Source organism: Pygoscelis adeliae, unplaced genomic scaffold (genome assembly GCF_000699105.1).
Source record: "Pygoscelis adeliae isolate BGI_AS28 unplaced genomic scaffold, ASM69910v1 Scaffold68, whole genome shotgun sequence".
Lineage (NCBI taxonomy): Eukaryota > Metazoa > Chordata > Aves > Sphenisciformes > Spheniscidae > Pygoscelis > Pygoscelis adeliae.
The window spans coordinates 717,051-731,359 of NW_008825501.1; the positions used below are offsets into that span (position 1 = coordinate 717,051).

The window sequence follows — 14,309 nt, forward strand, 5'->3', positions numbered from 1 at the left end:
CCCCCCGCCGGTAAAGCACCGGGAGAGATGAAGAGGTTTGTGTAGGTGCGTTTTCAGATGAGAGAGGTTTGGGGTTGTTTTCTCTGTCTTGGTTAAAGTAGCGTGGCTTCAGAGTTAAATGATGTAAATGCACCCTGTGCCACGGAGAAAATCTTTGTTTAAGCCATTCTTGGAATAATTGTCATTCCTTTTTTCTTGTTGTAGAGAAAGACTTGTTAACCGTTAGTTAAAGGTAGTTTTGTAAAGGACATTGCTAGGAAGATGAAAATACAGGATACCGGTGTTTTTAGCTAAACAGCTGCATCTTGATCAGTCTGGGTTCCTTGGGAATAACAATGATAACAATGAACTTTTCAGTTGTGTCATTTCTACACACTGGATGTAGGGTGATCAACTGTGATACCAGAAGTTTCAGGAACAGTCATATATGTGCACTTATAAAATAGGTACATAAATAGCTTTACGCAGAAAAGCAGTAAGTAGCAATGTTTCTGAACTCTGCTTTACAAATATTGACTCTAGCCTAGATTATAATTGCTTTAGCAATGGTTTAATTCAAGGATCATTCCACTGACATAAGTGAAGTGACTCCAGATTTATATCACGTAACTGAAATAATAACTTCTCCCAGGATCAGTGGGTGATGTTTCCTATCAATACACTGCCTTGAATGTTAACCCATTGATTTACATTATGACAACAGCAAGAAATTCAGGTTGCAACATAATTAGTTGTAAATATAAAACCATTTTATTTACCATTTTGCCTTCGTTCCTACCCCACCCACTTGATGTTTCTAACCACACTTGTGACATCATGCTAAACTAATTACTTATTTAACAAAGATAATTAATATTTTAATTACCAAATTGATTCTACCACTGCTTTCAGTAGTTGTAGAATTAAAAATATAGCATAACATCCATTACTCTAAAAAGTCTGTCATCTCATAAAAAAGTATTGTAAATGCTCAAATCATTCTTAAAAGCTATTGAAGTATTCTGATTAGTTTTCAGTTACTTCATGCTTTCTACCTTTATACCATGTATATTTAAATTTCTGCAGCCCAGGGAATTCTTGAAACTCAGAGCCACGTGCTTAACTTAGGAAAAATACTTTTTGCTTATGTATATAATTGCCAGTCATTTCATTAGGTTCTTACAATTAAGTACGTAGCCTGATACAGCTTGTAGGCAAAGGGAAAGTGACATGAATATTGTCAGAAGAAATTAATAGCCAGGCCCGATCCTTTCTGTGCTGGAACATTACGTCCTACTTTGCTCTGATAGTATTGTGGATTTTTTTGAATTATCCCACTAAAGAGCAAAGGTAGAGTGGCAGCACATCTATCTGCCCAGCTTTTACCTGGATGAAGCTGATTTAGTAATACATAGAGGGGGATAGTTTTGCTTTTCTCATGCAGAACGATCTGCTAATCATTTGTGAGAGAACCAGAACTGTTACACAATTGCCTTTATGCATAAACAATGTCATTCCATTAATATTCTACTGGTCTTCCACTGTTGCAGGGAATAAAGATTAAGCTCTGATTGTTACATTGTGGGAGGTTTAAACTCACTTAGTAATGTTACTTATGGGCAAAATTGGATTTCCAATTAGTTGTGCTCATTTGCCCCTTTGATACATGCTTTGAAGGGCTAATGGTACTCTATATGTAACTAAGGTATCCACATGACAATTCAGGTTGTAACACTTGCTCAGTTTTCTCTTTATTCAGTTTAAGTATAGGATTCATATTAAGGTAGAAGAGAATTATGTTTTAATGTTTTTCTTATGTACTCCTAAAAAGTAGTGACCCTTCCTGTAAACTCCCCATAGCTTTGATTCATAGTGTCTTAAATGCAAAGCTTAGTGGTTATCAATGACATGCTTAATAGTTTTTTTCAGCTTTGGACTCACATGTGACTGCCCAATGTCACATCCATCTGGAAAAGACACTTGGTATATAATTATTCTAAATTTTCTTGATAGACTTCCTCCTACAAAGTATTGAAAATCCCATTGAAACTGTTGAGCGTTATAACCTCCAATTAAACTCAGTTCTTTCAAGAGATAACTCCAGGCAATTATGGGATCAGAGCATAAAAAATGAGTTAACTGAGTGTACAAGGTATTCTAGGAAACAGTGTGAAAAACAATTTATCTATAAGTAATGCATATTTCAGGGTCTGTTTTATCTAACCAACAAAACCCCATAACCTCAAAGCTGAAACCTGCTGAAAGCTGGTATTACTCACAGACATAAACTCAGAAACTACACACAGAGGGAAGAGATAGTCGAGCAATTACTAACGGTTATTACTATTAGGATGGGAATAGTATTTTCCTCCCAAACACTCTGTGTATGGAAAAATACTAACATAACAAGCGTGCCTTGGTATGGGACTACACATTTATGCCTGCAGGTGGCGAGCAATATGTACAATGCAAAGCACTTTCAGTCTGTCGATCCTGCTGCTATTACCATCTCATATCAGTTTGTTTTACTCAATTATTACTTTATGAAATATCACACAGAGTCCAAGGCGTTGCTGCTTATGTGCTTGTTGCTATTTATTTGATTTGCAGATGAAATTCCTACAGTGGTTGGGATCTTTAGTGCATTTGGCCTTGTCTTCTCTGTCTCCCTTTTTGCTTGGATCTGCTGCCAACGTAAATCTTCCAAATCCAATAAGACCCCTCCATATAAGTTTGTCCATGTTCTGAAGGGGGTTGATATTTACCCTGAGAATCTCAACAGTAAGAAGAAGTTTGGAGCAGATGATAAAAGTGAAGCAAAGAACAAATCAGCGATGCCAAAGAATTCTCTCCATCTTGACCTGGAGAAGAGAGATCTAAATGGCAACTTCCCCAAAACAACCCCTAAAATCCAGAGCTCTCCAGATCTTGAGAATCTGTCTCCTAAGCGCTTTGCAGAAAGGAAGAAAGATTCAGTATCCCCTGATAGTTTAAAATCCATCACTTCCCTGTCATCGGAAGATAAACAAGACAAGCTAGGAACTCTCTTTTTCTCCTTAGAGTACAACTTTGAGAAAAAGGCATTTGTAGTGAACATCAAAGAGGCACGTGGGCTGCCAGCAATGGATGAACAGTCAATGACTTCTGATCCTTACATCAAAATGACAATCCTGCCTGAGAAAAAACACAAGGTGAAAACCAGAGTGCTGAGAAAAACCTTAGATCCAGCTTTCGATGAGACCTTCACGTTTTATGGGATCCCCTATAGCCAAATTCAAGACTTAACACTTCACTTTATGATCTTGAGCTTTGACAGGTTTTCCAGAGATGATGTCATTGGAGAAGTCCTCATTCCCCTCGCAGGAATTGAACTGTCAGAAGGAAGGCTGCTAATGGACAGAGAGATCACCAAAAGAAATGTTAGGGTAACATATTTTTTATTTAAACTTTAAAAGTGTTGTGTTAGTGTTAGCTATGTTTCTTGCGTAATGCTGCTAGCATCTTGGAAAGAAAAGGGAACAAGCTCATCGTGCAAGTCATTGAGATGCTTTCATAATGGCAGTATGAGGAAGGAATTACACAAATGTAATAAAAGAACATTACAATGAGCATGTTGCAAGAAATTGCTAATGTTCTAAACTCTACTTGCTTATTCAGCTGATCCAGCAGGTTTGGGTGGACCCGTTTACATTAGGTCAAACAGCCTCAATCCACATTAATTTGCTTTGAAAGGAAAGAATGCAAAGAGTTATATATTATTCCCCTTCTCCTCCCTCCCCTTTTCTGTTTGAAATCATTCTTTCTTAAAGCTTATTGAAGACAATGTAAATCTTTCACTTCAACTACATGGGGTTTATAGCAGATTCTTAAAGAATGCAGGTAGTCTTTAGTTAAGGAACCTGTTGGAGATCATATTGATGATGCAGTAGCATGTTCTTGCACTTCAGTGCTGTTACTACCTTCTACTACTCAAGAATTGTGATACAGGCTGCAGCTCTACTAAGGATAGTAAGACACGAGGGAGAAGCCAAAGCCTTATCGAAGTCAATGGCAAAACATACTGACTTCACTGGGCTAAAAATATTTCATACCATTTTGTCTCATTTCAGAATGTAAAGATCATTTACAACCATCACAGCTGAACCACAGAAATGCACATGCATCACACACACGTCTCTTAATCTCTACTAAGGAAGTGGAATGTGTATTGACTTTCAATTTGATTGTTTTCAAAGAGCAAGCATGCTGCCAAATCAAATAAATGTCTACCAGACAACATACCTACAACTAATACTGTTATTTTGCAATTCTAAGGCTATATTACAACAACTATAACTATGTCACTGATATTTTGTTGATAACTTATTGGGTTTTCTGGTATATAAAATATTGGTTTTGCTTGTTTCCCTTGGCTTCCTCCTTTCTCTGAAATGAACTACTCCTACAAATTGAAATCTAATAATCATAGAGAAAGTCTTTGATCTCATCTTTATATCATGTGTCTTATACTACTTTAGAAAATGTCAGGGATGAGATTTCACTAACTGTCTGAATCCTTCCTGTTTAAAAAATTTTACTGAAGATTTTTTTTTAATTACCTTTATTAATTTTTTTTTCAATATATCTTTATGCAATTTTGTTTTGCTTAAGACCTTTTTCATTCACTGAGATTTTTTTTCCTCAGGAAGTAGGATTTCATTTCTAATTTCTGAAGATAATGATGCCATGTCAACCTATATTTTCACTTATTTATTATTTATTTTTGTTCAGTCTAATAACGAACCATAAGAAGAGTTATATAACTACAGTAGAGGGAAATTATATTTGCTATGTAAAGCAGCACAGCTCCAGAAGTTATATCCTTTTACACCGTTTCAGAACATACAGTTATGTGACATTTCATAAATCTTCTTAATTCTGGTTTAAAGCTTGGTCAATGTAATTGCTTATAAATAGTCTCATTTTTTTCTTTCATTTCCTCAGAAATCATCTGGGCGTGGAGAATTACTGATCTCTCTCTGTTATCAGTCTACAACAAACACACTCACTGTGGTTGTTTTAAAAGCCAGGCATCTACCAAAATCTGATGTGTCAGGATTATCAGGTAATGCTTTTACTAATGAATATGCCCTAAGAATATAAAACAGACAGAAGACAGCTGAAATGTGGCATTTCAAAGACTAAAAATAGCCCATAAATGCAGAAATGGTGTCGCTATTATTTGCAGCCTATTTATTTTATTCATATCTAGGTCAATGCTTTGTTTTCCAGGGTATGTATTTTACAAAGTTGTTCTTCAATCACATGTTAAAAAAACATGACGTCTGTTAGCAGTGGAAACCAATGAGTTTTGTGATTGTCTTGAACAGAACCCATCTGCCATAAGTATGGGATGTTGTTTGCAGATACTAAAAGCTTTTATCTATGACAAAAAAACAGTTTATTTATAGACGATCAGTATTGAGTGAGATCATCGTATGGTTTATTTCAGCTTAGCACCAAGAAAAGCAACAAGTTACATCTGTGCTGAATTTGGCCCACTGAGCACTAACATTTACTTGGCAAGGTGAAAAGGTGAACTATGCCAGTGCTGGAAGCAGGCTGTAACATAACACCCGTGCTTTATTATGAGCTGTAGCTGGGGTGCACTAAGAAGGAACGGGTTTTGCACTCCCTTCTCCTGGTCTCGTGCCATTTTGCATTTTGCATTCAGTGGAACCTCCTTTGAAGCCAATATTAGAACAGCACTTAGATGCACATTAATGCTAGATAACGTAATAACAGGATAAAATTTAATGTACAGTACGCTAAGGATAAGACAACCACACAAAAAGAACACGACAAAGGACTATACCAACTGTAGCACATCTGCTGTTGATTCTGTATAGGACTGATACTCTTTCACTTCATAGGATTTTCTTTTTGAAAAGAAGTAGTTTTGGGAACCACTGAATCATGATTAATACAGCCAATAATACAGTCTTTCTACTTCTCACACCAAAAAATACTGCAATTTACCTAGAAAGTTAACCCATCCTGGATCCAATAGAACAAAGCTATAGACAGCTCCCATTTACATAGTGGAGTTCCATTGAAATCTTCTTTCTGATCTCAATTTTATTCACCTATCATAAGGAGAAAGGATATAAATGGAGCCCAACAAACCAATTCACTCCATTATGAGAGAGCATGTGTACTTTTAATAACCAACTCCAAAGTCACAGCAGATAGTGGAGATTTCATGATAACAGCATGACGGCAAGATGATCTCAACAGACCAAGTCGGGCTGAGGTTGACCCAGGTGGGAAAGTAATTTGAAAACAAAAACCCTCCTAGTCTCAGCAGCCACGTGGACCCTATAGCGCATCCAACTACACATTTGCTTGCTGCACATCTTATAAATAAAGCTATAAATTTTGTTTGCTCTTTCTGCTTTCCTCAGTACTACTTTGCTAATTATAACAGGAATATCATATTTTTAAGAGATACAGGCACCCATACTACACCTGGACACCTAGTTCATTTAGACAGTTCTTCATTTTTTGCTGTTCATCAGCAAGACCAGGTTCAATAGATATTTGGGTGTCAGTAACATACTGCACTCACGATGGTCCTTATTTCCTCTGTGACTTTCCCCTCAGCCCAACATAAATCTTGGACAAGGAGGAGGGTTAAACAGTGTTTCTATGGTGTCAGCTAAACGATTGCAGAACTCAATCTCCTTAGGAAGATGGGAACTTTTTTACTCAGAAGCTGTTCCATTCCACAAACCTCCTTGGTTTCCTTGATCACTGGTGTTGAGGTCTCCTAGTAGACCTAATAAAAATCAAGAGAAACATTCTAGTCTTATCTAGTAGCTGACCAGAAGTAACAGTCAGAAAATGTCCTTTAAACAGAAATGAACAACAGTGTGAATCCACTGATGGGTATTGATTCTGATATTTTTAATGCTTGTGTGACATATATTCATTCTAAAGCAAATGAACATTTTAAATATATTAAACCCTATTTTAAAAATGTTTATTATGGTGATAGAGTGTGAAAGTGAAGATGTATTCTATCATACCTTACTCCTGTCAAACTATTGTCAGTTCAAGGAAACGAAAACCTTTTCATCATCCAATCATTTCACTCTGATCACTTTGGCATAGCATTTCTAAATACAGTTCAGTTTTAATTTTACTTTTTTAAAAAAAGTATTCAACTATTCTTGATGTTTATTAGCTGATTGTTTACATAGACTATCTTGTTTGACTGGGTCCAGTAGAAAGGATTTTGTACTGCATCTTTGCACCATGAGAATTTGGAAACAGGCCCACATTTGCACTGAAATAAATGCCAAGGTACTTGAAAGAGATGATTTTTAAAGCATTCTCTAGAATTCCTCTGAAGGAAGAAATATAGCCATTGCTGAAGACAATAGCAAAGGAATCTTGCAACAGTTGAATAATTCTGAGGAATGCAAACACTCAAATTTGGTTAACAGCTAAAATTATGGATATTTTCCCTTCCTTTCGTCAACAGTAGTACAGAACAGACATAAAGTCAAGTACATACCCTAACAACAAACGTACCCTTACATTTAAACTTTAGTGTTAAATTTGTTCAATAAAAATTGGTGGGAGCAATTTAATCAAGCTAATTGACTTTGGTAGAACCACAACAGAAATGAATTGCATCCATTCATCCATTCTCTCAGCACGAGCTTATTCTCTACTTTCTGAGGTGTTTCTTTGCATAAGTCTTAGTAACGCTAATGATTATCCCCTACTGGTAGAACATGTGAAAAGAAGATTTCTGTTACACATAAATATGTAATGACACATATTTGTCAGAGTCCATTAGAATTTTGTGTACTTTCAGACCACCTTTGCATGTAGTAGAGATGTTATTAGGGTTAATTCACTACAGGGCAGGATTTATGTGATGAAGGAGACACCTGTATTTGATCAGATGAATCACGCCCTAAACTTCACTGACTATCTTGTTTACATCTTTGGTGACAATAAAGGGAGTTTAAAGGGACTAATTCAGATGTGAACACAAAAATCGGATGAGATCAATCATCTTTAATAACTTGAAACATCTCCTCATTGTGATGTAATTATGTTGGTAAATCATGAAATTTACCATTAACTAGATCGAGGAATTTCTAAAAAACACTGTTCAATAGCTGATCTGTGCTCTTTCTTTTCGTTGCAGACCCTTATGTCAAAGTGAACCTGTACCATGCTAAGAAGAGAATTTCTAAAAAGAAAACCCATGTGAAGAAATGCACCCCCAATGCAGTGTTCAATGAATTGTTTGTCTTTGACATTCCTTGTGAGGGCCTTGATGATATCAGCATTGAATTTTTGGTTTTAGATTCAGATAGGGGGTCAAGGAATGAGGTCATTGGTCGGTTAACCTTGGGATCTTCAGCAGAAGGAACAGGTGGAGAGCACTGGAAAGAAATTTGTGAATACCCTAGGAGACAAATTGCCAAATGGCATATGTTGTGTGATGGTTAACAGCTTAGAGAGGGGTTAGAACTTGAAAAACTATATATATTTCCATAGGCAAGGAGCAGTTTTCTTTCTTTGCTATGTATAATTACAGGCTTGTAACTACAAGACTTTTTTTTGGGGGGGTGGGGGAATAAAAACTGGATTGAATTATCAGAACAGAAGGTAACTAAATTTTCACCGTAAATAAAGGAATTTCTGTTTCATTAGACTTTAACATAATTGGATCAGATTCATACATTTCTGGAGTTTAAATAGCCTGAAACTTCTGAAGCACTATAAACTTCAATAAGAACAGACAAAGTTTTATGAAAAAGTCACTGGAAACCTTATTAGTACTGTTATAGAGAAGATAACCTCACTAAAATATATCGCTAGATCTAAAAAAAACCACCTGTGGCTTATTGGGGGAAGGGTCCGAGTCTGTAAAAGCCATGGGGGATGAGGGTGAGTAGGAGGGGAATTCTTTCTGCCCCTCCATCAAAAACCTTCTTTTATGAAAATTCAATCATTATTTGTAAGTTTTGGTTACTTATACTTTGATCATCCCAAAGACCGAAGAGATTTTCAGTAATTTGCTTTACATACCACATCATGTGCGACTAGTTGTTTTATGTGTGGAAAGACTGTATAATTATTTACACTTGGATTTTTTAATATGTATATATATAACTTGTTTTATTACAGTGACCAAAATAGATACATTCTACAAATTGTTGAGCAAGTTAACATACATTGTTTTGTTAAAAGGGCTCCTTTATGGGTGACTGCACATGTTACAGTACAGCTAGAATTTGGGATTAGATATGGCTTGTGTTTTTTTCCTCTAGCAAGGATTATACTTTAAGCATTTCAAGCCATGGGAAAGCATTTCTACTGGGATGAGGTAACATACAGGACATTACAGTCAATGACCTTTCACCAATTATATTTTAAGCCATTCAGTAATACTTAAAGAAAAGTTGTTTCTTCTTTTGTTTCATTAGAGAACAAACAAAATAGCGAGACAGAGAACAAAACCTTATTCTGCTGTTTAACTTCCTGAACTGTGAGTAATGACATTACAGTCACTGAGACTAGTCCCAATATACAAAGTTTAATGCATTTTTAAACGTTTGCAGGATAGGAAACCAAGCTCACGTTATAATTTATCCAATATTATGTTAGACAAACTACTTGAAAAGTGCATTTCGCTTAGATTATATGCATTAATGTCCATTACTGATTGTACTGAAAACTGGTGGTAAGGGAAAATAACATCCTGATTTCATGTTAGTGTGACATATGTATGTTTAAACTTAAACTGTGCCAGGCTGGGGGAGTACGAAGTGTAACGTAAACAAGTATGTAAATAAAACATTTAGACCTGTGAAATTTACTCTTGGTCACACCAGATGACAGACAGATTTTTAGGCCATCAGAACTATAGCACAACTATACGCAGGTTATTTCCTAAAGTTTGTACACTGATTTCTGATATAGAATTGTTTGCAAATATTACTCTTACATCATTTTCAATTACAATATATATAAAGAAGAATATAACGATGTTAGCTGTTGACACAAGAAGGATTTAAAAAGGGGAAAACCATTTTCAGTATTTTTGCATACACCATTTTGTCACGTGTAATCCCACTGAAGTGAATGAGACTATTTGGGAATCAAGGTATTGCTCAATGCAAGTAAAGGTAACAGAATGGGCATGCCAGGTAAAAAACCCATACATTGGATGTAAAATTACTTTCATTAAACAACAGATCTGGGTCTTATTCAAAACTGTTGGAGATTTGTTGTTGACTTCACCTGTTCCCATATGGCCAAATTATGTTTGCAGTAAAGGACACTGAAATATGAAATATGCAAGTAGACAAATAGTACTGGAAGAATTCTATTGAGGCTCTTCCAGGTTTTGTGTCGGTATTTTCTCCAGTTTTTGAGAATGTGTTTGATATAACAGTGTTTATAAAGTTCTGTAAAAATACATTTTCAAAAGAACATAAACATGCTTTTTATGATAATGCTCAATGTAAAAACCCTGCATATTGTATGTATAAAGGAGAGGAATCTTTTTTGCTTATTTCTTTAGAAAGCTGATTAACTGCTTAAGGGCTAGAGTTTGCCAGCCATATTCAAGCAGAGCTAATCCAAAGCCACCAAGTCAAAGGAAAGATGCCCACAGGCTTCAGTGGGGTTTGAAGTGCAATCACAGAGCAAAACTCTTCTTGTGAGTCAACCCAGCAATATCAGTGGGACCACGGATAAGGGGAGACACTGTTTGATCTGATGGAGGCTGGGAGAGTTTAAGTCAGTACCACACAACCAGAGTTGTTACAATTTCTAGTAAGGAAAGAACTTTATACTGAAAGTGATTGCATGAAAGAGAGTGGGACAGCTTGTAATTAAAAAAAAAAAAAAATGGAGGTTTTGTATATTGGCCCGTAAGTAGTGCATTATCTCTAAAAATCAGATGACAGGAGTCATCTGTCTCCAATGGACACAAATTCTGACATTAGGAGAAAAAAAATCCACATTTTTTAATTAATGATGGGCTGTGACTATCTTTCATTTTGCATCCAACAAGTCGTCATCAATTTTTTTCAAGTTTCTATAGCAGCCTGAAGTTTAATATTTCTACCAGTTAAATGGCAGTTGTTGGTGGGGGTAGGGGGTAGGAATGGGAAAGGGAAGCAAAGACATTTTTATTAAATCTAAAAAAACCCTGTAAATAGATTTTTTTTTTTTTTTTCATTTAAAGCAATGTTTAGCTTGGAAAGTTGAGTAAAGGCGACTTGTAACACATCTGTAAACCAGACAAGGCAGGAGCGAATGTAGACCTGTACCAAGATGAGAAATTCTGCTGTTTTATAAAGTATTCAATTCTCATTGTGAATATCTTGAACTCTGTTAAGGATACTGTACTGTATTAAACATGTAAAAAATGATGTTTGTCTAAGTAGCTTACAAAAATAATAACTCCTTGAATGGGAGACTATCCATGTCTGGAGATCTGTCGTAACTAAATACCTGATTCGTTATGGTGTTGTAACTTAATAGAAGCTATTCGAGAGGAAGCATGGTGTATGAGATTTTGTAAGTTATTTGTGCTGGTTCTGTATGTTGTGCCATGTGTGTAAGACAAGAATAAACTGCTGCTTTCGTTCATCCCATCCCAAAACAATTATCCCACCAATGTATCTTTTCCAGAGATTTCTGCTATTGTTTATGTTCATGGTCTACTCTCTCATGCTTCTATCAAAAAACACTTGCCTTACAAAGTCTTCCTCTTCTCACAGAGGTGTATTAGATTTGTTCTGTCAGATACTACCCAGGCATATCACATGTTCTTTATTAGTAGCTTCTTGCTGCATACGTACATTTGTCTTGAATTGTACAGTACACTCAAGCTAGAACCTCAGACATGGCCCGTGATAGAAAATCTGAGCCCTACATAGGCCCAACAGAGACTGATATACAGATGTAAACAAGAACGAATTCAAGCATATTAGGTGGAAGAAGTAAAATGCAAGTCACATTACTATTGGAATCCTGGTGACGTTCCATTTGTTTTCCAGAAGCAAAAATTATCCCTTGGACAATCAGGCTGTACCACTCTTACTTTCTTTGATGTAAGGAAGTCATGTCAGGCACCAGCTTGTCAGGTGAGTCTGGAAGTTAAGGTAAAGAAAGCATTCCTTCACGTGCTATACACAAATACAAACTTTGCTGCTGTGGTCTCTGAGGTTATTAGAGTATTTTACCAGCACAGAGCCTAAAGCAAGGAGGCAGTTGCAACTGGGATACACATTGCCATTTAATGACTCCCATCATGAGCCTACAACCAAGTAACTGAAAGGGATCCCTGATCCTTGCCACAGAAATCAATGTATAAAAGCTATTACAGGGTCTACTAGCCAAATGCATGACATGGAACATCTTCCACGGATAGAAGCCGATATATTCTTCCTGGCAAATCTGTCCCCAAGAGACAGGTATCAAGTGTGAAAGACTGCTCTTTTCCATTCTATGCAGTCACTTCTTTTTTTCTTCCCTGCATTATATGGTTCTCCTCAAACAATGGTGATTCCACCTTCCACCCCAAACTATTCTACGATTCACATGGGTCATATTTCAGACCTTCTTCTTCAGGACAGAGATCAAAAATATCTGTAGGTTTTCCAACTATAATGCAGCTGAGCCTCAGGGGAAGTCTCAAGGCTACTGTCCTGATTGCTATTTGTATCTCAAATTGCTGCAACAGACAAGTCCTGTGAGGCCTCAGGGAAGCCCTTACAGATGTCCTCCTGTTTGCAGGAGAATTTCTGAGGTGTAACACCATTCTGTAAGCCCCTCGTATTTATACAACGTCACAGATAGCAACATACTACACACACAGTAATAATGCCTAACCACAGATGATGGTGAACAATATTTCTTTTCCTTAAACAAGATTCAAACATGTTCCATGAAAGCTTCTACATTCTTATTTGTGCCCTCTGCTTCATGAGGTCTCATGATGCTGCTGAACAACTCATGGCACTCTTACAGCTGCTATGACTGGTACTGGCACTTACTTGCTTTGTTCTGCTGATGACTCCTGAGCAATTACCTTCATTCAAAAGGTTCTACCTAGTTCTCACAGGCTTCTCCATAATGTTTTTTCACTTTCCATCACTAAAAACCTGTTGCAACATGACTTTGGGTCTAGAGGCTTTGTGGCAGCTTTGGAATACTGATTATGGTTGCAGCATGGCAGCATCTTTTAGTTCAGAAAAAAGAATCAAAGTCAATATGAAGAGAAAAGGGAGGAGTTAATTTCTTCACTATGTTATTGTTATGTTTGTATTGTTATGCTAGCTTTGCTGTTGTGTGTCTGAAGTGCTTTGTGCATGACCAGAGAATATCCTGTGGTCACAGAAGTGAATGCTCTGATTACATCACCAGCAACACAGTCAGGTGTTGTCCTGTCAGATGAGTTGACTTCTGCTCAAGCCCTTCAGCCTCAGTAGCAGGACTGAGGAGACACCGCCTAGGCCCCAATGCCTTACCCCTGCCCCCAGAGCTCTGCAGTCACTCTTGACATGTCTTGGGTTACCCAGCAGTACTATTGGTGCCCACATGGAAGAGCTGTAATAGTCTAAGGGCTGGACAAGCCTTGGCAACATGCTGGATCCTGGCCTCATGGTAAGCACCAGACCTCCCAAGATATCATCAGGGCAGGTAAGAAGATTGGGCCTCCATCCCCAGGTGGAGAGTGTCTCCAGTAACTATCACACTCCTTTTCTCTTCTGTGAATACACAAGGTTTGAACTCAGCTGGCTCTGATAAATCTCTGTTTGTTCTTCTCAGTGACAAGGGCAAGGTACTCGTTCTGAAGTTGCAGGTGGGGCCACCTGCTTTTGTGGTTGTTGCCAGAAGTCACAAGCTTCCAGCTTTCCCCACTCTGAAAGCCACCCCCCAACAAATGCCAGACCCCTCCTCAGCTCTGTCTGGATCTAGGCCAAGATAATTAGCACCATTTTGTGTTGCAAAGCACGCTCCTTGGCATGCCGAGACCATTGCTGCACAACCTCTCCACAGCCTTACCCAATCCTGTGGGGAAGGGCTGGGCCTCAGCACACCATGCTATGCTAACTGCTGCTGTGACTCCTGTGTCCCCTTCTGCTACTGTGTGCTTGATCCTCCCCTGTAAGATACCAAAATTCCCCAGCAGCAGCCCAATATCCCCAGCAATTTCCAGCATTGGCAGCAGAGCCCAGAGCTACTGCTGCATGCTCGGAGAGCACCGGCTGCCGGCAGGCCCCCGCCTATTTGAACTGCGCCACTGA

At 37.6% G+C, this 14,309-nt stretch overlaps 1 protein-coding gene across 1 annotated transcript in view; it reads left to right on the plus strand.

Annotated features, from left to right (window-relative positions):
- SYT4 (synaptotagmin IV) overlaps positions 1 to 8,857 on the plus strand; it is a 65,085-nt gene extending 56,228 nt beyond the window's left edge. Inside the window, exons 2-4 of the mRNA XM_009331555.1 lie at positions 2,590 to 3,404; positions 4,963 to 5,083; positions 8,183 to 8,857. Coding sequence (XP_009329830.1) covers positions 2,590 to 3,404; positions 4,963 to 5,083; positions 8,183 to 8,490 — 1,244 coding nt within the window. The 3' untranslated portion in view covers positions 8,491 to 8,857. The remainder of the gene's footprint in view (positions 1 to 2,589; positions 3,405 to 4,962; positions 5,084 to 8,182) is intronic.
- The last annotated feature ends 5,452 nt before the right edge of the window (positions 8,858 to 14,309 follow it).